This window comes from Lucilia cuprina, chromosome 5, assembly GCF_022045245.1.
Source record: "Lucilia cuprina isolate Lc7/37 chromosome 5, ASM2204524v1, whole genome shotgun sequence".
Lineage (NCBI taxonomy): Eukaryota > Metazoa > Arthropoda > Insecta > Diptera > Calliphoridae > Lucilia > Lucilia cuprina.
Window position 1 is genome coordinate 5,399,489 of NC_060953.1, and position 25,950 is coordinate 5,425,438.

Consider the following 25,950-nt stretch of genomic DNA (forward strand, 5'->3'; position numbering starts at 1 on the left):
CTTGTCTAGTCTTGTCTAGTCTTGTCTAGTCTTGTCTAGTCTTGTCTAGTCTTGTCAAGTCTTGTCTAGTCTTGTCTAGTTTTGCCTAGTCTTGTCTAGTCTTGTCTAGTCTTGTCGTTAGACTATTCTATAGTCCAGTCTATAGTCTTGTTTATTGTATGATGTTTTCTCTCTTTTTCGCTCAGTGCTGCTGATATCTAAATATTCCATTTCGCCGCAACAACAAAAACAATCAACCACATGTTAATGTTGTTTTTAAAGTATTTACTTGTAGTTTAGTTTTTATTTAAAATAATATCAAGAAATGTTGTAATCATTGGATAAAAAGGTACGTTAGAGTTTCTTCATTAAACTTGCTAACTTCTTGCTATACAGATGAGGGCTTTACTAGACTAGTAAGTATGATTAAAGCATTTATTATAAATCATTATCTTGTTAAGGCGTGTTAATTTAAGATTTTTTATTTGCAAACTGTATAAGATACAAGTTTAGACTATTTAAAAAAACACGCCTCCTAGAGCAGTAAACATAAATAAAGGAGTTTAGAAGTTTAATTAATTATTTGAATATTTAAGAAGAATAAGAAGAGATATAACTTTAGAGTATTTTTATAGCAAAAAAAAAAAAAGAAAATCCTTGAAGAAATTGGGTTTTTAAAAAAAATTTCTAATATTTTATTTATGGTTGTGTTGTTTGTTAACTTATCTTGTGAGAACTGCCAAAAACGTAAGACTTAAGCAACAAACTTGTTGTTGTAATTGTTAAGTTGACTGCATTTTTGCGCGTACAGCTTTTTTTCTCTTGTATATTTCTTGTTGATTAAGTTTATTGGTCAGTCATTTTTTTTCTTAACATTTGTTTGATTTTGGGTTTTAAAATTATTAAAAATTTTATAAAATACAATAAGAAAAAAACTTTAAAAATTAACTGCACCTGTTATGTGTGGCCACTTAAGGTAATAAAGACAAATAACAAGTAGTCACCGCCAAAAACCCAGACTACACTTTTGGTTAGAGATAAAGATATAAGAGAAAAAAACTTTATTTGATTTGTTAGTGTGTTATACAATCTAATGGTTATAACAAGCTTCTAAAAAAAGAGTTTGTTAGAAACAAAAAATAACAACAACATACAAAAACATACAAACAGCAGGAGTTATAAAAATTTTTTTCCTCTATGTAATCAAAATTTGAGACAAAATGGTAAGATGTTTATGGAAATTTATAAAGATTTTTCCTACAAATTATGGACAAACTTCTATCGGCTTAAAGAAGCTGACTCTAGAGAGTTTAGTCTGCTAAAAGATTAATGAGTTAAGCAGAGAAATATCAAACTTATTGTTTAAAACTAGTGTAATTTTGAAATTAATTACAAGAAAACTTTAAAAATATAAATTTTTCCAAGAAAATGTAATTCAGCTAAAGGAAAAAGTAGTCAGCTAAGAGTGTTTTCAAAATTCTTAAAAATTTTTTCAATTCAACTAAAGTATTTTGCTATTCAGCTAGACTTTTTTGTAATTCATCTGTTTAGATTTCAATTTAAACAACAAATAAGCAATTTTGTTTTGAAACATCTCTATTCAAAAACAAAAAAATTTCACATTAAAACCTTAAAAATTAAAGAAATTTACCTTTAAAGCATATTCAGCTAACTATTTATGCTATTCAGCTAAGTAAATTTTAAGAAGGATCTAAGAAATTGGCTATTTCCTAAAGAAAATGCTATTCAGATCATGATTTAAGCTATTCAGCTAAAGAAATGTTGCTTTTTATATAATTCAGCTATAGGCTTTCGTTTATATCTTGACTTTTTTGCAATTCAGCTGTTTAAATTTCAAGTTAAACAAGAAATAAACAATTTTATTAGATAAAATCTCTATTCAGCTAGCACTTTTCATAATTCAGCTAAACTAAATCCTAAACTAAACTAAAATAAGAAATCTTTAAATAAATTTGTTAAAAATTAAAGAAATCCATATTTAGAACCAATTTAGCTAACAGATTGTTCAATTCCGCTGCTTAAATTTGCAATAAAATCCAATTCAGCTAAAGATTTAAGCGATTCAGCTAAAAATTTTTTCATTCAGCTAAGATTTTTTGTAATTCAGCTGTATAAAATGCAATTCAGATAAAGATTTTTGTATTCAGCTAGGATTTTTTTGCATTTCAGCTAAGGATTTAAGCAATTCAGTTATAGTTTTTTGTATTCAGCTAAGAGTTTTTGCAATTCAGCTGTTTAAAATACAATTAAGCTAGAAATTTTAGCAATTCAGCTAAAGATTTTTTCATTCAGCTAAGCTTTTTTGTAATTCAGATGTTTAATATGCAATTCAGCTAATGATTTAGATCATTCAGCTTTAGATTTTTGTTTAAAATGTAATTCAGCTAATGATTTAAGTCATACAGCTGTAGATTTTTGTATTAAGCTAGGATATTGCAAGTCAGCTGTTTCAAATGAGATTCAGCTAAGAAATTAAGCAATTCAGCTATAGATTTCTGTATTAAGCTAAGAGTTTTTGCAATTCAGCTGTTTAGAATGCAATTGAGCTAATGATTTAATGCATTCAGCTATAGATTTTTGCATTCAGCTAAGCTTTTTTGCAATTCAGCTGTTTAAAATGCAATTCAGCTTATGATTTAAGTCATTCAGCTGTAGATTTTTGTATTCAGCTATGCATTTTTGCAAATCAGCATTTCAACTAGATATTTTTGCATTCAGCTAAGCTTTTTTGCAATTCCGCAGCTAAGAGTTTTTGCAATTCAGCTAAGAGTTTTTTGCAATTCACTTGTTTCTCAATTCAGCTAAGAAAATGTTTGGTCTATCAATTTAACTTGTAATATCCCTATTCAGCTTACTTGTTTCTCAATTCAGCTAAGAAAATTTTTTGTTAAGACTGAAATTTTTTAATTTTCTATCAATAAAAGTCATAAAATTCCTATTCAGCTAACAATTTTCTCAATTCAGCTAAGAAAATTATTAGCAAAAACTGAAATTTGTTAATTTTCTATCAATTCCGATTATAAAATCCCTATTCAGCTAACTTGTTTCTCAATTCAGCTAAGAAAATGTTTGGTTAAAACTTAAATTTGTTAATTTTCTTTCAATTAGGGTTATAAAATCCCTATTCAGCTAACAATTTTCTCAATTCAGCTAAGAAAATTTGTTGTTAAAACTGAAATTTGTTAATTTTCTATCAATTATGGTTATAAAATCTCTATTCAGCTAACAATTTTCTCAATTCAGCTAAAATAAAACTTAAAATATTAAAAATATTTATTTGTTTTATTAGTTTAGTTAATAAAATCCCTATTCAGCTAACAATTTTCTTAATTCAGTTGAGAAAATTTCTTGTTAAACTTGAAATTTGCAAATGTTTTATTAATTGAATGAATAAAATCCTTATTCAGCTAACTTTAAAAGCAATTCAGCTAACAAGTTTTAAGCTATTTTAAAAAATATCAAGATTTTTTTTTATAAAAACTCTTTAAAAAATGCTATTCAGCTAAGAAATTTCTTAAAATTTTATTATTTTTTTATTATTAATTTATAAATTATTTGTAAACTTCTTTTTGTTGTTGTGTTGTTGTAATAAAACATTTCTATAATGTTCTGTTTTTTTTTATATATGTATATAGAACTTCTTTCTTTTAGGTATAACATTCTTGTTCCTGAACTTGTCTCTTTGCTTTTGTTGTTGTTGTTGTTCTTAATTCTTAATGTTGCTTGTCTTTTCGACAAAAAAAAAACATGATTGTGTGACCGTTGCCAAATTTGTTTTCTTTTTTTTTGTTCCTTCTTCTTTAGAAAAAACCGTTGTTTATTACAGGTTTAATGTTGAAAATTGTTCTTGTTTTTCTTTGGTTAAGTCTACAAAAGAAAAAACGCGTTTTTTTATGACCACAACACAACATAATGACCAAACAAACAAACAAACGACCAACCGACCGCCCGACCACCCGACCACCTGATGTCGCCTTAAAACGCACTTGTGCGTTTAATACGTGAAAGAGTTCTTTTTCAGCTTCTTATAAGTTTAAGTTGGTTCACATAACACGTTTCTTTATATGATTATCATAATGATGATATTGACAATTATGATGTTATAGATAATGATGTTGTTGCACTAGACACAGCGATACGCACACACTTAGTAGTGTTTTTATATAAGTATTATTGTAATAATGAAGTTTGTTGTCAGTGATAAATATGTTGTTTATGATGATGATGATGATAATGATGTTGTTGATGCTGTTTTTTATGTTTATAAAAAAGTCGGTCAATTCTGATGATGCTACAAATGCGTGTTGTTTTTTCTGTTGTGTGTCTTATTTTTTTGAAATGTTCTTTTAGCATGTAAAAGACATTTTAGAAATTGTTTTTATCATTTTTTTTTCTCGTGTCTTTTTATTTTGTAAGGTGTGTTATGTGTATGTTATTGACTGTTTGGTTAGATTATTGAAACTTTGTTGTAGAACTTAATGAAACGTTAGACACACACCGGGTAGGCTCTGTCATGTATATAGCCCGAAAATAACAAGTTTTTGTCTTAAATCTTTAGTTTTTTTGCATATTTTTTTGAAATCAATAGATAAAAATATGTAATAAACAATTTAATTAAAATAAACTTGAATTCAACATAAAGTCAATGAACTTGAGGCTGAAATTTAAAGTGTAAAACACAGAAATTAGTTGAAATTATCCTGATTACTTAGCTGAATTACCTAATTTATAAGCTGAATTCCATTTTATTATAAGAAAAGTAAATTTCTCAAGTTCTGGGCCATTTATTAGGCTTTGTCTCAACTTAATTAAGTAAAAAATTTGCTAAATTTAATTATGAGAACAAATCTAAAATTGTGAAAATAATCTGCAGTTTTTCTGTTAAAATTCCTTAAAATTTAGGTCATTGTTAGTTAATAACACTTCCGTTTTAACTGTCTGTTAAATATTTCATATTATCATTATTATTATTACATTTTTTTTAATTTCATTAACAAACACCTTTTTTTCAAATGGATAAATGACATACATTTTGTATTGCTTTTTATTAGTTTCTATCTAGCGTAATATCACAGAAAAACTTGTTTAAAAAAAAATATGATGCTTTTCATTATTATCAAGCAAGTTAATGTAAAGGTTTTGCTTCTTTTATAAAAACAACATGTTGTCATAATACCCATCATAATTTTTTTTCTTAACATGATGATCATAATTATGACTGTGCTATTTTTTCGTTGCTATTCCCAAAGAAGTAAAGTTTTAGTTATAAACAAGTTAAAGTATTGTAAAGAAATTAAATTTATAGCATTTGTTGCAGCTACAACATGATTTAACAAAATTTGTGGCGAGAGAAAAAAAACCAAAGAAAAACTAATTAATTTGTTATAAATATTTATGAAATGAACAAGCAAATTGTTGTGGAACAGCAAGAAAAGAAGAAGCAAGAAACAGCAAAACTAATTAAGTTCTGAAAGCTAACTAACTAACTAATTAACTAACTAACTAACTAACTAACTAACTAACTAACTAATTAACTAACTAACTAACTAACTAACTAACTAACTAACTAACTAACTAATTAACTAACTAACTAACTAACTAACTAACTTACTTACTAACTAAGTAACTAACTTACTAACTAACTTACTAACTAACTAACTAACAAACCAACTAACTAACTAACCAACTAACTAACAACAAAACAGCAACTCAACAACAACATTTTTCCTCCCGCACACATCAAAATCAAAAAACCTTGATCAACAAAAAACAACCACAACAACCCAGCCAACAAAAAACAAACGTTCCCACGACAATCGGTTCTTCGCACCGGAACGACTCGGAGTTCAACGAACAACGACCAAGGATTGTCAACCCAGCCACACCGACTTTACACGTGTCGCTGCTACAACAAAAAACAAACACTTTGCAAATCCAAAATAAAAATAACTAAGTAGCTAACTAACTAACTTACTAACTAACTAACCATCAACTAACAAACTAACTAACAACAAAACCGCAACTCAACAACTCAAAACGCAACAACAACAGTTTTCCTCCCAAACACATCAAAATCAAAAAACTCTGCTCAACAAACAACCACAGCAACAACAAAAACAACCCAGCAAATAAAATACACACACTTTGCAAAACCAAAATAAAAAATAAAAATAACTAACTAACAATGTAACTAACTAACTAAATAACTACCTAACTAACTAACTAACTAACTAACTAACTAACTAACTAAATAACTAAGTAGCTAACTAACTATGTAACTAACTAATTATCTATTTAACTAACTTACTTACTAACTAACTACCTAACTAACAACAAAACAGCAACTCAACAACAACAGTTTTCCTCCCAAACACATCAAAAATAAAAAAATCTGCGCAACAAACAACCACAACAACAACGCAGCAAATAAAAAACACATACACTTTGCAAAACCAAAATAAAACCACACAAATGCACTTACTCACATATTTTTATAAGCTTACAAAAAAAAACAACAATAACAAATGCATCTAAAAACTGTCTCACATCACGCTTTACTATTGACAACCAACAACAACAACAAGAAAAGTAAATAAAACAAATTGCACAAACATGCACACACTTCTTTCTCCTTTGGCAAGGCAAAAAAAAAAGAACACAAATCAATAAAAAACAAACACTTTGCAAATCCAAAATAAAAAATAAAAATAACTAACTAAGTAACTAACTAATTAGTTAACTAACTTACCAACTAGCAATAAAACAGCAACAACAGTTTTCCTCCCAAACACATCAAAATCAAAAACCTATGCTCAACAAACAACCACAGCAACCACAACAACAACGCAGCAAATAAAAAACACACTTTGCAAAACCAAAATAAAAACACACAAACTCATATACTCACATATTTTTATAAGCCTGCAAAAAAAACAAGAACAACAAGTGCAGCTAAAAACTGCCTCACATCACGCTTTACTATTGACAACCAACAACAACAACAAAAGTAAATAAAACAAATTGCACAAACATGCACACACTTCTTTCTCCTTTGACAAGGCAATAAAAAACAAACACTTTGCAAATCCAAAATAAAAAATAAAAATAACTAACTAAGTAACTAACTAATTAGCTAACTAACTTTACAACTAACAACAAAACAGCAACAAAAGTTTTCCTCCCAAACCCATCAAAATCAAAAACCTCTGCTCAACAAACAACCACAGCAACCACAACAACAACGCAGCAAATAAAAAACACATACATATGCAAAACCAAAATAAAAACACACAAACTCATATACTCATATATTTTTATAAGCCTGCAAAAAAAAAAACAAGAACAACAAGTGCAGCTAAAAACTGCCTCACATCACGCTTTACTATTGACAACCAACAACAACAACAAAAGTAAATAAAACAAATTGCACAAACATTCACACACTTCTTTCTCCTTTGACAAGGCAAAAAAAAGAACACAAAGCAAAAGAAAAAAACAAACAACAATTCTAACAACACTGACACTTAGATGCAAGAAGAAGGAAAAAATTTATGAAAAAATTAAAAATTTAACAACTTACTTTAAAAAACTCCCCTTAAAACATATGATTAACACATATTTAATAACTTTTTATTTAAAACATTTCACTTTCATGACATTTTAAACTAAATTTTTGTACAAAAACTTTTAATACAAGTGAAAAACAACATGGCCGTTAAATGGCCAAACTTTTTTGGCAAACAAATTTCTTAAGGAATTTCATTCAATTTTGCACAAATTAACTACTCTACAGACATTTTAAGATTATATTTTTATTAATTAAACTTTTAATTTATTATTTAACACTTTATTTTATTAATTTAACACTTGTTTTCCCGAAATTATTAACAATTTACTAAAATACGCACGAGCTCTTAACAAAAACCGACGCGCACTGCTAAAAGTCTAATAAGAAACTGAGGAAGAAATTAAGAGTAGCAAAAGTAGATGACAAGAAAGAGTAAATAAATGTCAAAAAGAGAGTGTTGATGTTGTTTGTTTATGTGAAAATAGCAGTGATGAAACTAAGAAGGCTGGATATTTTAGTTAACCAGCCAGCCAATACAAAACAAACACTTTGCAAATCCAAAATAAAAGTAAAAATAACTTACTAAGTAGTTAACTAACTAAGTAACTAACTAATTAACTAATTAGTTAACTAACTTACTAACTAACTCACTAACAACAGAGCAGCAACAACAGTTTTCCTCCCAAACACATCAAAATCAAAAACCTCTGCTCAACAAACAACCACAACAAGCACAACAACAACGCAGCAAATAAAAAACACATACACTTTGCAAAACCAAAATAAAAACACACAAACTCATATACTCATATATTTTTATAAGCCTGCAAAAAAAAAAAAACAAGAACAACAAGTGCAGCTAAAAACTGCCTCACATCACGCTTTACTATTGACAACCAACAACAACAGCAAAAGTAAATAAAACAAATTGCACAAACATTCACACACTTCTTTCTCCTTTGACAAGGCAAAAAAAAGAACACAAAGCAAAAGAAAAAAACAAACAACAATTCTAACAACACTGACACTTAAATGCAAGAAAAAGAAAATTTATGAAAAAATTAAAAATTTAACAACTTACCTTAAAAAACTACCCTTAAAACATATGATTAACATATATTTAATAACTTTTTATTTAAAACATTTCACTTTCATGACATTTTAAACTAAATTTTTGTACAAAAACCTTTGATACAAGTGAAAAACAACATGGCCGTTAAATGGCCAAACTTTTTTGGCAAACAAATTTCTTAAGGAATTTCATTCAATTTTGCACAAATTAACTACTCTACAGACATTTTAAGATTATATTTTTATTAATTAAACTTTTAATTAATTATTTAACACTTTATTTTATTAATTTAACACTTGTTTTCCCGAAATTATTAACAATTTACTAAAATACGCACGAGCTCTTAACAAAAACCGACGCGCACTGCTAAAAGTCTAATAAGAAACTGAGGAAGAAATTAAGAGTAGCAAAAGTAGATGACAAGAAAGAGTAAATAAATGTCAAAAAGAGAGTGTTGATGTTGTTTGTTGATGTGAAAATAGCAGTGATGAAACTAAGAAGGTTGGATATTTTAGTTAATAACTTTGCAAATAGTTAACCGATTTTTATCAAATTTGGTTTATAGATAAAGGAAGAGTTAAGGTTTTGAAATATGGTTAAATAATATATTAATTTTATGTGGAAGTCAAGTAAGAAGTGGTTGAAGTTGCACATTTCTAATTGGTTTTTATTTTAAAAATCTAATGCAATAGAGAATTAAGAGAGTGTACAAATGAATGATAGAAGAGAATGTTTGATAAGTAGGGAAATTTGGAAAATGTAATTGCACTAGGAAGGACATTTTGATGCATATTAGCTTCTTAATTAAAGTTAACGTTGACCACTTTGATATTGGCACACTTTGCTTTTAAAATTATGAAGATGAGAATGGATTTTTATGAAATTTTATATAGAAGAGTTAGGTTTTTGATATATTAATTAATTAAACATACAATTTAATGAGTCGTTTATGGATAGCAAGGAAACTTAGTTTGTGTTGGTATTATTAGCGGCAACTATCGTTTTTTGCCAAAATGTTATCGATATTGTGTCATCTGTAGTTATTTTGACAGATTAGCAACTGAAAAATGTAAACAAACAATTAAAAATATGGATTAAATTTAAATTGAGTTAACATTATTTAAGAATAAAATCTCGGTTGTTACCGATAATCGGCCCATTAGTAGAATGTTAGTTATGGATAGTTAAAATTATCTCATTTGTCTAAAATATCAGTTCATATGGAGTCCAATTTCAGTTTTGTGGAGTTATAGTTTAGTTCATGTACAGTTTTAGTTCAGATCAAGTTGAGTTCTAGTTGAATTCTTCTCAGCTTTTGGTCTAGTTCTCTTCTAGTTCCGTTCCAGTTCTATTCAGTTCTAGTTTGGTTAAGTTATTGTTCTAGTTGTGGTTTAGTTCTGTTCTAGTTCAGTTCAGTTCACTTCAGTTCTAGTTCTATTCTAGTTCAGTTCTAGTACAGTTATAGATCAGTTGTAGTATTAGTTCGGTTCTAGTTCAGTTCTAGATCAGTTCTAGTTCAGTTTTAGTTCTGTAGTAGTTCTTTTCTAGTTCTGTTCTAGATCTGTTCTAGTTGTGTTGTAGTTATGTTCTAGTTTTGTTCTATATATGTTCTAGTTCTGTCCTAGTTGTTTTCTAGTTCTGTTCTAGTTATATTCAAGGTCTGTTTAGATCTGTTCCAGGTTTGTTCTAGTTATAGTTCAGCTCAAGTTCTATTCTTTTTCAAAACTCTTTTTAAATTAATTTTAAAATCGCATTAAATTTATTATTTTTTCTTTATATTTCTTTTATAATCTTTTACATTTCAATTCTTTTTTTGAAATTAATTACAAATTTTGTTTTATATATTTGCTTTTAAATCTTATTCTGTTAAATATTCTGTTAAAATATATGTATATTTATTTTATTAATTAATAGTTAAATTAGTTTTTTTTTTTTTTTTTTGTTTATAATAAGCTGTGTTTGTTTCTGAAAAAAATATTGAATATATTCAGTTGTTTTAAACAAACTAATGGACCTCTGAAAGAGCAAAATAAGAAAAAAATACTTATTTTATAAATATGTATTAATTTCAATTGTTTCTTTTTAAATTTTCTTCTTTTATTAGATGTTTTTCTAAATATTTTAATAAAATACTAAGGAATGGAAGGAATTAGTTTTATTTTCAAAACAAAAAAAAAAAAACACGCTTTAATTGTTAGTAATTTTTTAATAATAAAAAAATGATAAGATAATAATAAAGATAACAATAAGAATTAGTAATTAAAAAGAAAAAAACATGGAAAAACATTGGAATGTTATAGATTTATATTAATAAAAAAACGATAAAAACAATAAAGTACATAATTATCTAATTACTATGAAAAAAAACTGGTATTTTTTTGTAAAAAAAAATAAAAACTTTGTTTTTGCACTGGATTTTTCTGTTACTTAAGTAAATTTTAGTTTAATAGCAAAACAAAGAGTTTAAAATGATATGGAAAAAGAGAGCTCTATTACTCTTTAGTTTAACAGTATTTATAGAAAGAAACTGATCTGCCTTATTTTTGATTTTGTTGCTATCTGTTTTCTCTCTCTCTCTCTCATGCTTAGTTGCATTTGCTCTCTCTTTATCCACCTCACTTTACTCTACTTTGTTTACTTCTCTTTTATTTCTCTTAATCTTATTGGAAAATACTTTTTTTCTCCCTCTCTCTAGCTCCCTCTGTTATATTGCAACATCTGCTCTTTTATCTCTCCTTTATCTACCATTCCAATAGCAAACTTTACCATTTTCAAATGCCAAATTAATACGTGGATGTGGTAAATTTTTACCTATTTTCAATTGCTCCATACGTTCGTCTTCAAAGTACAAACATTGTTTAATAAAATTATAAAATTTCTCGGACATTGCCGAAGAATGTTGTGACAATTCCTTAAGATTCTCCTCCGTACACAAATGACGTACAATTTGTTCACAGATACGTGTATTACAATCCACATCAAAGAGCGGCACACCAAAGTTAACATCCAATAAAGTCCATTCTTCAGCCTGCTCTTCACTTATGTCTTCATCGGAATCGTTGATTAGACCTTCTTCTGTTTTAGGTAAAGTTCTATCTAAGGGTATTTCTACAGAACCCTGGGAAACCAATTCAGGTTTACATTTGGCCAACTCTGAGGCCAACAGTTCGTTACAGTCTTCTGAGGTATAAACCGCTGAAGGCTCATTATTTTTAGGACTGCTGGCAAAATAGTTTTCATCGGGTGTTTTTAAGTTGTGTAATGGAGATGTAGCAGCCATTGTATTGGCGGGTCTGGTAAAGCTGCATACCTCCGTGGTATCAGGAGACATTAAATCTTTTGGTAATTCCGGCAATTCTTCCGTTATCTCCTTTTCCATTTTGGTTTTATTTGGCACTGTTTCCTTAATACTATTATCCTTTCTCAAAGCTTTAAGTTTACTTTTGGGATGCTTTAGTTTAACTTCCACTTCATAGTTTTCGCAGCCTATATCAGCTACTCCAGTATTTACAAAGGTTATATAGCCACAATGATGTTTCAAATCTAATTGCTCTTGTAGCCTTTGCACCGCTTTATGGTTGATCCATTTATTTTGTTCTTTATCTTTCGCATTGAAAGGGAATGCTTCATAGCGTAACTCACCAGGAGTACGTATGCCATAGCCTTGTAAGAGTATACAACCATTTTTAAGTTGATCATTAAGATTACGGAAATTTTCACTATTAATCACATACGAATCGGAATGTAAGATATTGACAAGCAGTTTACCATAGCCGAGGAATATGCGCGGCAGAGTTTTCAGAACGGTGCCGCGGCAAAGAAATAAAGAGGGTGGTCCATAACCTGTAAATATAAAGTTGGAAAATAGAGAGTCAAAGTTAAGAAACTAAAAGACAAAGCTTTGAACCCTTAAAAAGCAAAGGTTCAAATCTTTATATAGAAATCTGTTATGAGCGGTATACAATTTTGAATGGAAATCGGCTGGGAAAATAATCTTTTTATATTTAACGTTTTTGATAGCAAGGCTTTGAGAATCTAATTATGTAATCATGAATCGGTTTTAAAGAAAAATAGATTTTTGATAAAAATCTAATCTGAAATTAATCTATTTTGAATTGGAAACTGATTTTAGTTTGATCTATTTCCTATCTTATAAACTAATCTATCTATAGCAGCTATTCTATTCAACAACACAACCATTTTTCTTTTTATTTCTTCTTAGTCCCCTAATTAGGGATGTTGAAATGCTGCAGCGTTTTACTCACCTGTGATATGATTGTAAAACAACTTTGTCCACATATGCGAAGCCTCCGAAGAACGATAGTATTGTCCGAAGAATGGTATCGTAAATAAATGTGACAAAGAGGCAGTTAAAGGTGTTGATGAAATAATAAATTTATATTTCTTTTCCAGCACCCGATCACGTGTCTTTTGATCTAGACATTCCAAACACTCCAAACGCAAAAGATCCAAACCTCCCGGCAACAGGTGGCGCAAAGAACAAATTGTGGAACGTAAAATAACAGCATGAGCAAAATAACGTGAAACATCACCTTCACCCTCAGCATCAAGAAGTGAGACCTTTTCCAGTTCGGCCAGAAAGGTGTCCATACTTTCCTCACACAATTTACCCACCTCAAACATGGTAACAGCATGATTTTTTAAACCAGGCGATAGATTGCCCATCATTAGGAAAGCGGTAAGGGTGGAATCAAATAAGAAACCCACACGTTTGCCGGTCTTGGGAGAAGATTCCGGTAATAACTCTTTTAGAGAAGGTTTAGTGGTGCTTTCCGATAAATCATCTATTTCTGAAGATAACTCGGGATCTGAATTTTGTTGGGGTGAAGTCTTGGCTGTAGGTTGTGGTGAGGGTGTGGGCATATTGGCAAAACTAAAATCACTGGTATTGCCATCAGACGATAAATAGCCTATTGAAGATGAATCTTGATCTTTAGGCTTTTCTTTAGCTTTTAGTTGGATGTCGTTTGCTGCTTCAGTTTCTGTATTTGTGGCATAGTTGTTATAGTTTAAAGGTGTTATCTGAGGCTGTTCTTTGGCCAAGGCCTGTTCACGTTTAAACTCATCCCATGATTCATGATATTTTTGTGAGTTTAAAGGACTATCCTGAGAAGCAGCCTGTTCTTTTAATTGAGCAAAACCCAAACGACAGAAGAGCGAAATGGCCTGTTTAACAGAATCCAATTCTAGCTGCAACATTTGAGCCAATTCCGAGATGGTCATGTGTTCATCAGCACTTACGAAGATTTTATAGAGTAAATTCTCAAAGTAGTCACCACTCACACGATTCATAACGAAATTTTTTAGAGGAGGAATAGAAATTTTATCCTCCCCCGAAATGGGCACATCCAAATAAATCAAACCCTTGCGATATAGATTATGCACTACATGATAGTCACATTTACCCGCCGTCTGGGAGCCAAAATCTATTAAGTCATCTATTAATGAACGTTCCGCGGGCGTAACAAAACGTATATCGGTTTCCAAAACAAAACCCACCTCCACACGCCACCAGGGTTCTATGCGTATACGTTGGGGAAATTTCGGCAAAAATTCCAAAGGATTGGGTTTGGCGGTAAACAGCAAAGCGCGTGTGGTATGAGTCTTTAAATCACTTATCAAGGACAAATACTCATTGCGTCCTATGCCCAAGACACGCAAGCAATCGGCTGCCGTAAAATTCGGTAAAGTATCATAGCTTTTATCGTTTTTCAGCAATTGCGATAAAACATCCAAATAATAATTGAACGGAGTCACTCTCAAACCTTTTGTCACTATATCCGCCAAATGATAGGGAAAGAGACCCAAAGTATTGATAGATTTGGTGACCAGCAGTTCATAGTAACGTTGCTCTTTGCGAAATATCTTATTCACCAGATTACCGCGAAATCTTAATTGATTTTTTAAACTATAATTGAAAACATACTTCTCATAGTCGCGCTGATTGTTGTGTAAAATCTGTTTGAGATGGACGGGCAGCAAATGCCACGGAACATTCTTACGCACACAATTTGCAATATCTTCGGCGATTTTTTCATTACTCATTATGGAAAATGGCAAAAGTTTATTAGATTTAGTTTTGTTTATTAGTAAAATATTAGAGAACAAACATTTTTCAAGTTAATTTTTAATTAAAATTTTAATTTTCACCGATATTTTTATTTTTTCTTTAGAATGAAGAAAATTGATAACGTAGAGGAAAAAATTCTGATTGACTTGACCAAAACACAGCTGTTAATGACAGGTGAGTCAGAGAGTAAACAAGATAAATACAAAAACAAGAGAGAAATAGCAGTTTTGGTAAATAAAAACACAGAGTTGTAAGGAAATAGAGTTGCCCGTTTCAGATTTAAGTCGTTTGGCAATAAAAATAAAGGAAATTATACGGGAACTTTGAAAAAATCTTATAAAACAAGAAAAAAATTTAAATAAATTATATATCTATAAATTTTTTTATTTGCTAATTTATGTCAACATTAAAATGAATTTTTTTTATGAAACTCTTAATTTAAATAAAATTTTTTAGTTCAAAAATATTTAAAATATAAAAATTTTTTGTTAAGAAATTTTTTATACAAAAAGGAATATCTAAAAAATTATTTGTAAAGCATTTTTAACAAAAAATTACTTTTTCTTAAAAAATAGATTTTTATACAAAAAATTAAAATTTCAAAGCTTTATTTTAAATATACTTAAAACATTGTTCGGATTTTCTAAAAATAATATCTTTGTTCGGAATTTTTTCTAAAGAAAATACTGTAAAACATTTTAAAGAAAAGTATTCGGAATAACTTTTTCAAAAAAAAAAAAAAAATAAAAACTTTATTTGGAATGAATTTACTAAATAAATATTTTTTTTGTATATGTTTTAGAAAAACTTTATTCAAAAATATTTTTCCTTAATATTACTATTTTTATAGTAATTATTCGTAATATAAACGTTTTTTATTAAGAATAAACTTTTCTTGAAAAAGCTTTTTGGAATAAAATTTTCTGGAAAAACTTCATTTGAAATAAATTTTTCTGAAAAAATTTGAGTCGGAATATGTTTTACTAAGAAACCTTTTTATTCAAAATAAGATATTCTAAAGAATAGTTTGTTGAGAATAAATTTGTCTAAAGAAATCTTTCTTCGGAATATGTTTTTCTAAAGAAAACTTTATTTGGAATTCATCTTTCCCATTAAACTTAATTCGGAATATATTTTTTAGAAAAAGCTTCATTCGGAATACATTTTTCAAAAAAAACTTTATTCGGAATATATTTCTCAAAAAAACTTCATTCGGAATACATTTTTCTAAAAAAGTCTTTTTTCGAAATAGATATTTTTATAGAAGACTTTTTGGAATACATTTTTCTAAATAATACTTTTTCTGAAATAATACTTAAAGAAACTTTATTCGAAATATATATTTCTCAAAAAAAAAACTTTTTCTGAAAAAATTTGAGTCGGAATATGTTTTACTAAGAAACCTTTTTATTCAAAATAAGATATTCTAAAGAATAGTTTGTTGAGAATAAATTTGTCTAAAGAAATCTTTCTTCGGAATATGTTTTTCTAAAGAAAACTTTATTTGGAATTCATCTTTCCCATTAAACTTAATTCGGAATATATTTTTTAGAAAAAGCTTCATTCGGAATACATTTTTCAAAAAAAACTTTATTCGGAATATATTTCTCAAAAAAACTTCATTCGGAATACATTTTTCTAAAAAAGTCTTTTTTCGAAATAGATATTTTTATAGAAGACTTTTTGGAATACATTTTTCTAAATAATACTTTTTCTGAAATAATACTTAAAGAAACTTTATTCGAAATATATATTTCTCAAAAAAAAAACTTCTTTCTAAATAAAACATTACTCGAAATACATTTTTCTAAAAAGTCTTTTTTCGAAATAAATTTTTTATAGAAGACTTTTTTCGGAACATAGTTTTATAAATAATTATTTTTCCGAAATAATTCTTTGAAAAAAAAAACTTATTCGGAATCAACTTTTCAAAAGAATACTTTATTCGGAATAGTTATCTTAAAGAAAACTTTATTCGGAATCAACTTTTCAAATGAAAACTTTATTTGGAATACATTTTTCTGAAAAACTTTATTCGGATTATATTTTTCTAGAGAAATATATATAATCAGGTCTTTTGTAATATTTTTAATTGATTTCTTAAAATAATTCCTCGAATTTCTTTAAAAATTCTTATAATCCTTAAATTCCCCAAAAATTCCCATTAAATTTCCCTCATATCATTTAAAAAACAGTGATCTCTGTTAAACAGATGTTTATATTTTCTCCAGCACACAGCTTTCATATATAACTAATACATTCCCAGCATTTTGTTTCTCTTTCTCACTCTTACACTATTGGCAACTCTAGGGCAGGATGATTTTTAAGAATTTCTATGACAGTTAAAAACAATCGATTAATTTCCTTTTTTTCACACCAAGAGCGACAATAATAAAGAAGAAAAAAGGATTTTTTTTATTAAATTAAATAGCAGCAGCTAGTTAAAAAAGAAAAGTTTAAAATTAATGAAAAGTTTGTAAAAAGAAAACTATTTCTGAAGGCTGAGAACTGAAAAAAGAAAGAAAGTGAAAGAAAGAAAAAATTGGCAAAAACAAAACACATTTAATGAACCCAACAGAAGCAGACGAAAAATTGCCCTCAAAGAAGGCGGAAGAGAACGAAACACCTCAAGACCACTCAATGTCGGATGAGGAGGAAAATACGAGGTAAGTTTATGAAGAATTATAAAGAATTTTGTTAAATTTTCTAATTTAACAACAATAACTAGCTTCCCCGAGGATTTGTCTTTTCGACAAAGACAGCTGGCAATGCAGCAAACGAATGCAAGTGGGCCGCCCCCTACTAACAACACAACCCCTAATACACGCTCCACACACACTTCCGATATGAAAAGATCTGCCGTCAAGGAACTAATTGAACGTTACTTCTATCAGCTGCAGCGTGGCTGTGGCAATCCCCAATGTTCGAATAAAAATTGTGCCTCCAGCGGTCAGGTGGCACCCATGACTCCCAATGAAATAGCTGCTAAAGCTATACAATTGTTTTCACAAGATGCCAAATTATGTGAATGCTATAATACACAACAACCACCCAAAGTACCTAGAACGGGTCCACAACATGAATCTCCCACAAGTTCTAATCGTTCTAACGCCGCCGATACGCCTCTCAATGAAAATATGGATTCTCTGGAACACAGCAGTAGTACTTCAAATAGTACCATTACCTCAGGCAGCTCCAGCGCTTCATCCTCCTCCACTGGCAGTAGTAATACCAATATTTCTAGCTGTGCTACCATAGAAATGCCTTTGTTAGTGGCTTTAGGTGAAGTGGCTGGCGGCGGAGATAATAATGCTGATGATGCCACTGCCTCTGCTGGTAATTTAAAAACCTCTGATCCTCCCACACCTACCTTAGCTCCTGTAGAGTACCTAAACGAACAGATACTCGATGAACTGATTGAGGAATGTAAGAAATACAAAAGCTACGATCGTCTAATACATGCCATCAATGATGTCTATTGTTCGGTCAAGAAACTAAGTAAAAGTTTTCGACGTCCTCCGCTGGCTAAACTTACCTCAAGTGCGGCAGCCTCTAAACTACAAGAGCTATTGGGCAAATCACCACAAGAACTGAAAAAAGAAGATTTACGTACTTTAGAGGGAGAACATAAACAGATGAGGATAGCACCTGTCTAGCGGAGGATGATGATAATGATGATGAACAAACAACAGCCAGGTGAGGAGGTGGAGGATGACGACGAGGAGCTACCAGACGTAAATGAATTAAAAAATATATATGGAAATTCAGTGGGAAGTGTCTCAGAGGCGGCGGGCTCTAGTACCAGCTTAATGGCAGCAGTAGCTGGCAGTAGTGGTGCAGGGTTAGGCGGCGGCGATAGCATAGAACCCATGGATGAGGATGCAAACTCTGACGACTTAGATGATATAGTCGAATGGTCACAGAGCTGTGATACTCAGGTCGATTTTGAGAGTTTAAGGCGGGTGAAGAAGAAACTTCATGGTCTGAAAAGAAAAGTGGTGCGTGAGGCTATAAATGAAAATATCATCTTGCTGGCCGAGAGTATTAAACATGGCCGCTTCTATGATTGGGAAAAGGTTTTACATTGTTTCGTCATCTGTTTCGATATGTCAATGGCATGTGAGTAGTGATTTTATATATTTTTTTATGAAAACTGGAATTTTTATTAGATATCATTATTTTTGAACTACAACTGAACTAGAACTAAACTAGAACTGACATAGACCCCAACTAGAACTGAACTAGACTCCAACTAGAACTGAACTAGAACTGAACTTGAACTGAACTAGAACTGAACTAGAACTGAACTAGAACTGAACTAGAACTGAACTAGAACTGAACTAGAACTGAACTAGAACTGAACTAGAACTGAACTAGAACTGAACTAGAACTGAACTAGAACTGAACTAGAACTGAACTAGAACTGAACTAGAACTGAACTAGAACTGAACTAGAACTGAACTAGAACTGAACTAGAACTGAACTAGAACTGAACTAGAACTAGAACTGAACTAGAACTGAACTAGAACTGAACTAGAACTGAACTAGAACTGAACTAGAACTGAACTAGAACTGAACTAGAACTGAACTAGAACTGAACTAGAACTGAACTAGAACTGAACTAGAACTGAACTAGAACTGAACTAGAACTGAACTAGAACTAGAACTGAACTAGAACTGAACTAGAACTGAACTAGAACTGAACTAGAACTGAACTAGAACTGAACTAGAACTGAACTAGAACTGAACTAGAACTGAACTAGAACTGAACTAGAACTGAACTAGAACTGAACTAGAACTGAAACTAGAACTGAACTAGAACTGAACTAGAACTGAACTAGAACTGAACTAGAACTGAACTAGAACTGAACTAGAACTGAACTAGAACTGAACTAGAACTGAACTAGAACTGAACTAGAACTGAACTAGAACTGAACTAGAACTGAACTAGAACTGAACTAGAACTGAACTAGAACTGAACTAGAACTGAACTAGAACTGAACTAGAACTGAACTAGAACTGAACTAGAACGGAACTTGAACTGAACTAGAACTGAACTAGAACTGAACTAGAACTGAACTAGAACTGAACTAGAACTGAACTTGAACTGAACTAGAACATAACTAGAATTGAAATAGAACTGAACTAGAACTGAACTAAAGCTGAACTAGAACTGAACTAGAACTGAACTAGAAATGAATTAGAACTGAACTAGAACTAAACTGAAACTGAACTGGAACTGAACTAGAACTGAACTAGAACTAGAACTGAACTACAACTAAACTAGAACTGAGCTAGAACTGAACTAGAACTGAACTAGAACTGAACTAGAACTGAACTAGAACTGAACTAGAACTGAACTAGAACTGAACTAGAACTGAACTAGAACTGAACTAGAACTGAACTAAAACTGTACTAGAACTGAACTAGAACTGAACTAGAACTGAACTAGAATTAAACTAGTACTGAACTAGAACTGAACTAGAGGAGTAATTTTTGAACATTTTCAAAGAATTTATCCAAAAAAAATGGAATAAAAGTTTTCGAAATACAAACTTTTTCTAAAGAACATATTTTTTGACATTCCAGTTTCTAATCGTTTTGTAGACTTTGAATATATGGAAGTCAGTATGCCAAAAGTTTGCCAGGCTGCCGTTGTAATGCCTGTGCAGGCACAAGCCAGATTGGCCCGTATTTGGGCGACACACTATAAAGATAATCTACATCCCTTCATACAATCGCTACAACAATTAATAGCTTTACAAGTAATGCTAGACGAAGATGCCGTACAAGAGAATCCCGATGTTATAGCCATAACCAAAGTTTTAAAGGTATAAAAGCGCCATTAAACAACAATTAAAAGTTCAAGTTAGATAATCATTTCTCATATGCTTTAGATTGTTTTCTATGCCAATATATTGGCAGGAGAAGTTGATGCTTATAATATATCGACGTCCGGCAAGGAGTCAGCAGCAGAGGCAGAAGCAGCCTCCAGCTCTTCGGGGGCAGCTGGTTCTTCCAACGATGACTATAATATATTTCACTATAGTCAAGTACTCTATCCTTATCATGCGGCCTTTGCTGAGGATAAACTGGAAAAAGAATTAAATATTTCCAGTATGGATTGTCGTGTTCCTCTAGTGCCCTATGAAGAGTTTTACAATGAAACCCTAAGTGATGCCATACAAATGGATCGTGATTATTTATCCTATAAGAATTTATCGCTAGATCCTCTAGGTGTAGATAGTTTAGGTAAGTTTTGTAGGCAAAAAAATCGTTTTTTATTTAAGTTTTCCATTTGCAGGAAATCACTTTTCCTTTATGCTGTATTCTTTTATCTTGACCCCGGCCACCAAAGTTATTGCTTTATATTACGATAGTCGCATACGCATGTACAGTGAACGCAATTCTTCCCTTTATTCATTATTATACTACTACGATGGCAATGAGGTAGTGGCCCAACCGAATCTTAAACTAAAAGTTCGTCGTGATAATATTGTTAATGATGCTCTAATAGGGGTAGGTGATGTGGTGCTTTCCTCCATCTTTATAGAATTAATTTTGTATTAAAAATTTTCATTTCAGCTGGAACTGGTGGCCATGAGCAATCCAAAAGACTTGAAAAAACAATTGGTAGTAGAATTTGTGGGTGAACAGGGCATAGATGAGGGTGGTGTTTCAAAGGAGTTCTTTCAATTAATTGTCGAGGAACTATTTAATCCCGATTTTGGCATGTTTACTCATCAGGAAGATACCAATACAATGTGGTAAGTGGAATACTAATATATCTATAAGTTTGTTCAAAGAAAAGACTCCTTTCCATTACTTTCGAAAACCTCTTTATCATTTCCTTTTCAATATTCTCTCTCCTCTAGGTTTAACTCTACTCCCTTCGAGAATGAAGCACAATTTACTTTGATCGGCATTATTATAGGTTTAGCTATTTACAATAACATAATTTTGGCTGTGAATTTTCCCATGGTAGTGTATCGTAAACTAATGGGTGGTCGAGGTTCCTTTTATGATCTTCAGGATTGGAATCCTACACTCTATAGAAGTCTTAAGTCAATGCTCGATTACGAGGAACCCGATATGGAAGATGTTTTTATGCAAACTTTTAAAATTAGCTATAAAAATGTTTTCGATGAAGTAGTCGAACATGAACTGAAACCGGGTGGTGGTGAAATAGTCGTATGCCAAGAGAATAAAAGAGAATTCGTTGATTTATATAGTGATTTTTTGCTCAACAAAAATATTGAAAGACAATTTAAAGCCTTCAAAAAAGGTTTTGATATGGTAACAGATGAATCGCCTTTGAAGTTACTATTCCGACCGGAGGAGGTGGAGTTGTTGGTGTGTGGCAGTAGGGTAAGTTTATTTATACTTCTTTTTTGAAATCCTTTTCAACATAAGTTATAAAAACTTTAGAAATTCGATTTTATGGAATTGGAAGATTCTACAGAATATGAGGGTGGCTATACGAAAGAAACTCAAATTATCAAAGATTTCTGGAGTATTGTACACAATCTACCGGAAGAATCGAAACGTAAACTATTGGAATTTACTACCGGTTCAGATCGAGTGCCTGTCGGTGGTTTAAGTCGCCTTAAATTGTTGATAACACGTCATGGTCCCGACAGCGATCGTTTGCCTACTTCTCACACTTGTTTCAATGTTCTCTTGCTGCCCGAGTACAGTAGCAAAGAAAAACTAGAAGAAAGACTTTTAAAGGCCATTAACTACTCTAAAGGTTTCGGTATGTTGTAAACCTTACCAACCGCACGTACTTTAAAGAGTAAACAAATTAACCGAAAAGTAACGAATATTAATCATTAACAGCCAAATATTTTGTATATTGTTTGTTTAAATAAGAATGAATGAATAATTAATGAGAATGAAAAGTCTTAAATAGTTTATTTTAAAGTTAGTTTTAATACTTATATTTTTTTAAAACTTCTTTAACATAAACTTAATAAACTTTTTTTTTTAAGACTTTATGTGTAAAACGAAGACCACCTAACTTCTAAAAGAAAAATTTTTAAACGCTATTGCTTGTTTGAGAAAAGCTAAAGAAAACTATTTTACTTTAAGAACACTCACTACATACATTTTTTCACACAACTATTAAACAAAAAATGAAATCATTTACTTTTACATATTTTTATACTTATAAGCTTCTTTTTTCTTCTACTTACTAGAATCCTGTTTAATATATTCATTTTCGCTAATTTATTATTTAAATATTTAAAACATTTAAAAAATATAATATACATATATTATTGGCATTTTATTTTTTATATACATAAGTCGCCGAGAGTGGTTTTTTACTGAAATTATAGACCCTACTCTCTACTATTTCTTCCATCCAATTTGCTCCCCCATTTGTCTTTTTTTTTTTGTAAATAAAGTATTTTTTTTTTAATTTAAAAAAAAGTAATTAAAATTGTGTAAATAGTGTTAAAAGAAAAGTTTGTGTAATAATGGCTCAACATATCGGGGTTCTTACAATGTTTTGGTGCATAGTGTTATTGAAATGAAAAGTATAGCTGCATTTTACAAACAACAATTTGTTTGGGGTAAATAGAAATAAAAAGAAAAAATTGGGTCCTGTAAAGATTATTACTAATGTAAAGGGTTCTTTAGTTAAAAGTCGACTTTTTGCATTTTATAAAAAGTCGATTTTTCCGACTTTTATTGGCTTTTTTCGATTTTGTTCGACAAGTTTGACTATTTTCGACTATTTTTTTTACTTTTTTCGAGTTTTTACGACTATTTTAAAGTTTCCGACATTTTTCCACTTTTTTAAAATTTTCGACTATTTTTTTACTTTTTTCTACTATTTTCGATTTTTTTACTTTCTTCTACTTTTTACGACTTTTATTTACAAAGTCGACTTATCCACTTTTTCATAGACGATAGTCGAGTTATCGACTTTTTGGAACAAAATAGTCGACTTCTACTTTTTTCGACAAAAAATTGATTGTTCGATTATTCAAAAGTCGATTTATAGAACCCTACTAATGTACCAATTTGTACATTAAAATCATTTGTAATTTTGAACTTACTCTTAACGGTTTCAAAGCAGTTTCAATAAAAACGCTTAAACGATTGAATAGTATAATCTGGCATTACCAATTTTTTTTTTTTAAAAATCTCTCAGAACTTTTATCTAACTAAAAATTAACGCTGCCAGACATTTTTGTAAAAAATGATTTGCGGATGAATTTTTGGAAGTTTTTTTGAACAAACTTTTTTTTAGAAAATTTGCTTTTAGCAAAGTTTTATTTCGAGAAATTTTTGTTTCAAACTAATTTTTCTTTGAGAAAAAACTAACTGCCTGTTCCATTTCTTTCTCATTTTATATTGAAACATTTCTTTCTCATTTTATATTGAAAACAATAGGAATATTTCGAATTTATTTGTTGTTTTCAATAAAAAACTAGAAAAATACTTGTTTTTCAATTAGACCAAAAGGCCTGAATTCCATTTTTTATATAGAAATTCTTTTTATTTTTTGATTTTCTAAGGCAAACCTTATTAGTCGTTTGATTCCCTACACATTTTATTGATTTGACCTTAAAATCTCCATATTTTCTCAAGATTTACATAATTTAAACAGTGGCATCATTTTTTTGCTTTATCTTTTGCTCTCTTTCTCACTTATTTTCATTGGTTTATATCCCCTGAAAATCATTATTTTCCCCACTTTTTACAATCTTATTGTATGCCTTTTAAACAACAAATTTTTTTAAAATAACAACTTAATTTAAGGTAAAATTATAATTTAATATGTTTTCTTGATAAAAAAGTGTATTTTCTTTAAAAATATTTGGTTTGTTTTTAAATTTTTTATATATTTAATAAATATCCCTTAAAAAATCTCCTTTATTGTGTTTTTCTCACTAATTTCATTACGTGGCAACACTAATATCCGTTATCTGTGTGACACTCTCTCAAATACAGTCAGTGTGTTTTCGCTCCTCTTCTTATTAGCTCAAAAAAACAAAATTATACTAAAATAAATAAACATAAATGAAATTTGTTTTGTTTAAATAAATTCATTTAGTATTTTACTTTTGTCTCGTTTGGAGGCATTTTAAGAAACTACAATAAATACTCGCTTGTTTTAAAGGAAATTAATAAACAATTTTTTTGTTTAAGTGTTTTATTTTTTACCAGCATTTCATTACTTTGAAATTTTGTTTTATAAATTAACATGATATACTAAATTAAAACTAAAGAAAAAAACAAAAAGTGCCACTATTAAGTTAACAATAATCAAGAAAAAAAAAAAAAACATTAATAAAATGTTTAAGTTACACAAAACAACTAAAATCCTTTGCAGGCTTTTAGTACTTTTGTTTCTATACAACACATGCCTGTTAGGCGGGGTGTTAGCGGCGGGAGGAGATTTAACCGAAGCCGAGGAAAAGGCGGCAGTGTTGGATGGTATGTATATGAGCAAATGTCTCAGTTTTTGTTGATTAATATACATTTTTTTTGTAATATTTTCTTTATTGTTTATAATTTGTCGGCCGGCGTTGTGCTTTTTTTGAATTGTAGAATAAGGCCAGAGGGCTGGGGTTTTCGTTGTGGAATATAGAGGATTTATGTTGTATATACAATTTCATATTATCATTTATGAGCTCATTGTTTTAGTTGCTTTATTTCTGTGAAAACTTTTGTATGCACATTGAAATGCATTTACTTCCCGCCCGGCCGGCCGTCACCATGCATCAGTCAAAAAACTTACGTTCTTTTTCTTTGCAAGATTAATACATATTAAGATTTTTTATAATACCTGGAGTAAAGATATAAAAAATAAGCATAGGATTAGTTAATTTTAGGTTTTTGAAAATCAACAAGTTGTTTATGCCAGTTAAAGGATTCGGTTCAAGTGATTTTACTTTCAAAATGATGTCATCTTTCTTTTATGCTCTTTTTTATTTTTGTTGCTGATAACATAAAACTTGTTCGAGCAAGATCCTTGAGAAAAATTTAAGATTTATGGAAAATTTCTTTTTGAATAATAAGAATTTACATAAAATTTTGTTAAATTTCTGAAATTTTTAGAATAGAACTGAACTAAAACTGAACTGAAACTAGAACTGAAACTAGAACTGAGGTAGAACTGAACTAGAACTGAACTAGAACTGAACTAGAACTGAACTAGAACTGAACTAGAACTGAACTAGAACTGAACTAGAACTGAACTAGAAC

At 29.9% G+C, this 25,950-nt stretch overlaps 3 protein-coding genes across 3 annotated transcripts in view; 2 read left to right on the top strand and 1 right to left on the bottom strand.

Moving 5' to 3' along the window:
* Positions 1–11,210: 11,210 nt before the first annotated feature.
* LOC111675600 (protein FAM91A1) lies at positions 11,211–14,878 on the bottom strand. The gene is made up of 2 exons (XM_023436382.2): positions 12,905–14,878; positions 11,211–12,482 (listed from the first exon to the last, which is right to left on the bottom strand). Exons 1-2 carry the CDS (start codon positions 14,703–14,705, stop codon positions 11,377–11,379), a joined length of 2,907 nt encoding a protein of 968 aa, XP_023292150.2. The 5' UTR covers positions 14,706–14,878; the 3' UTR covers positions 11,211–11,376.
* Positions 14,879–17,024: 2,146 nt separating this feature from the next.
* On the top strand, positions 17,025–23,015 carry LOC111675599 (ubiquitin-protein ligase E3A). Its single transcript, XM_023436379.2, is given in 10 exon segments — positions 17,025–17,396; positions 17,459–18,357; positions 18,360–18,409; positions 18,411–18,849; positions 20,320–20,561; positions 20,628–20,982; positions 21,035–21,249; positions 21,316–21,497; positions 21,606–22,098; positions 22,159–23,015. Coding segments are annotated over 10 exon segments (3,315 nt in total). The 5' UTR covers positions 17,025–17,295; the 3' UTR covers positions 22,498–23,015.
* Positions 23,016–24,737: 1,722 nt separating this feature from the next.
* The window catches only part of LOC111675602 (procollagen-lysine,2-oxoglutarate 5-dioxygenase), a 23,606-nt gene continuing 22,393 nt past the window's right edge, over positions 24,738–25,950 (top strand). Inside the window, exon 1 of the mRNA XM_046951399.1 lies at positions 24,738–25,179. Coding sequence (XP_046807355.1) covers positions 25,038–25,179 — 142 coding nt within the window. The 5' untranslated portion in view covers positions 24,738–25,037. The remainder of the gene's footprint in view (positions 25,180–25,950) is intronic.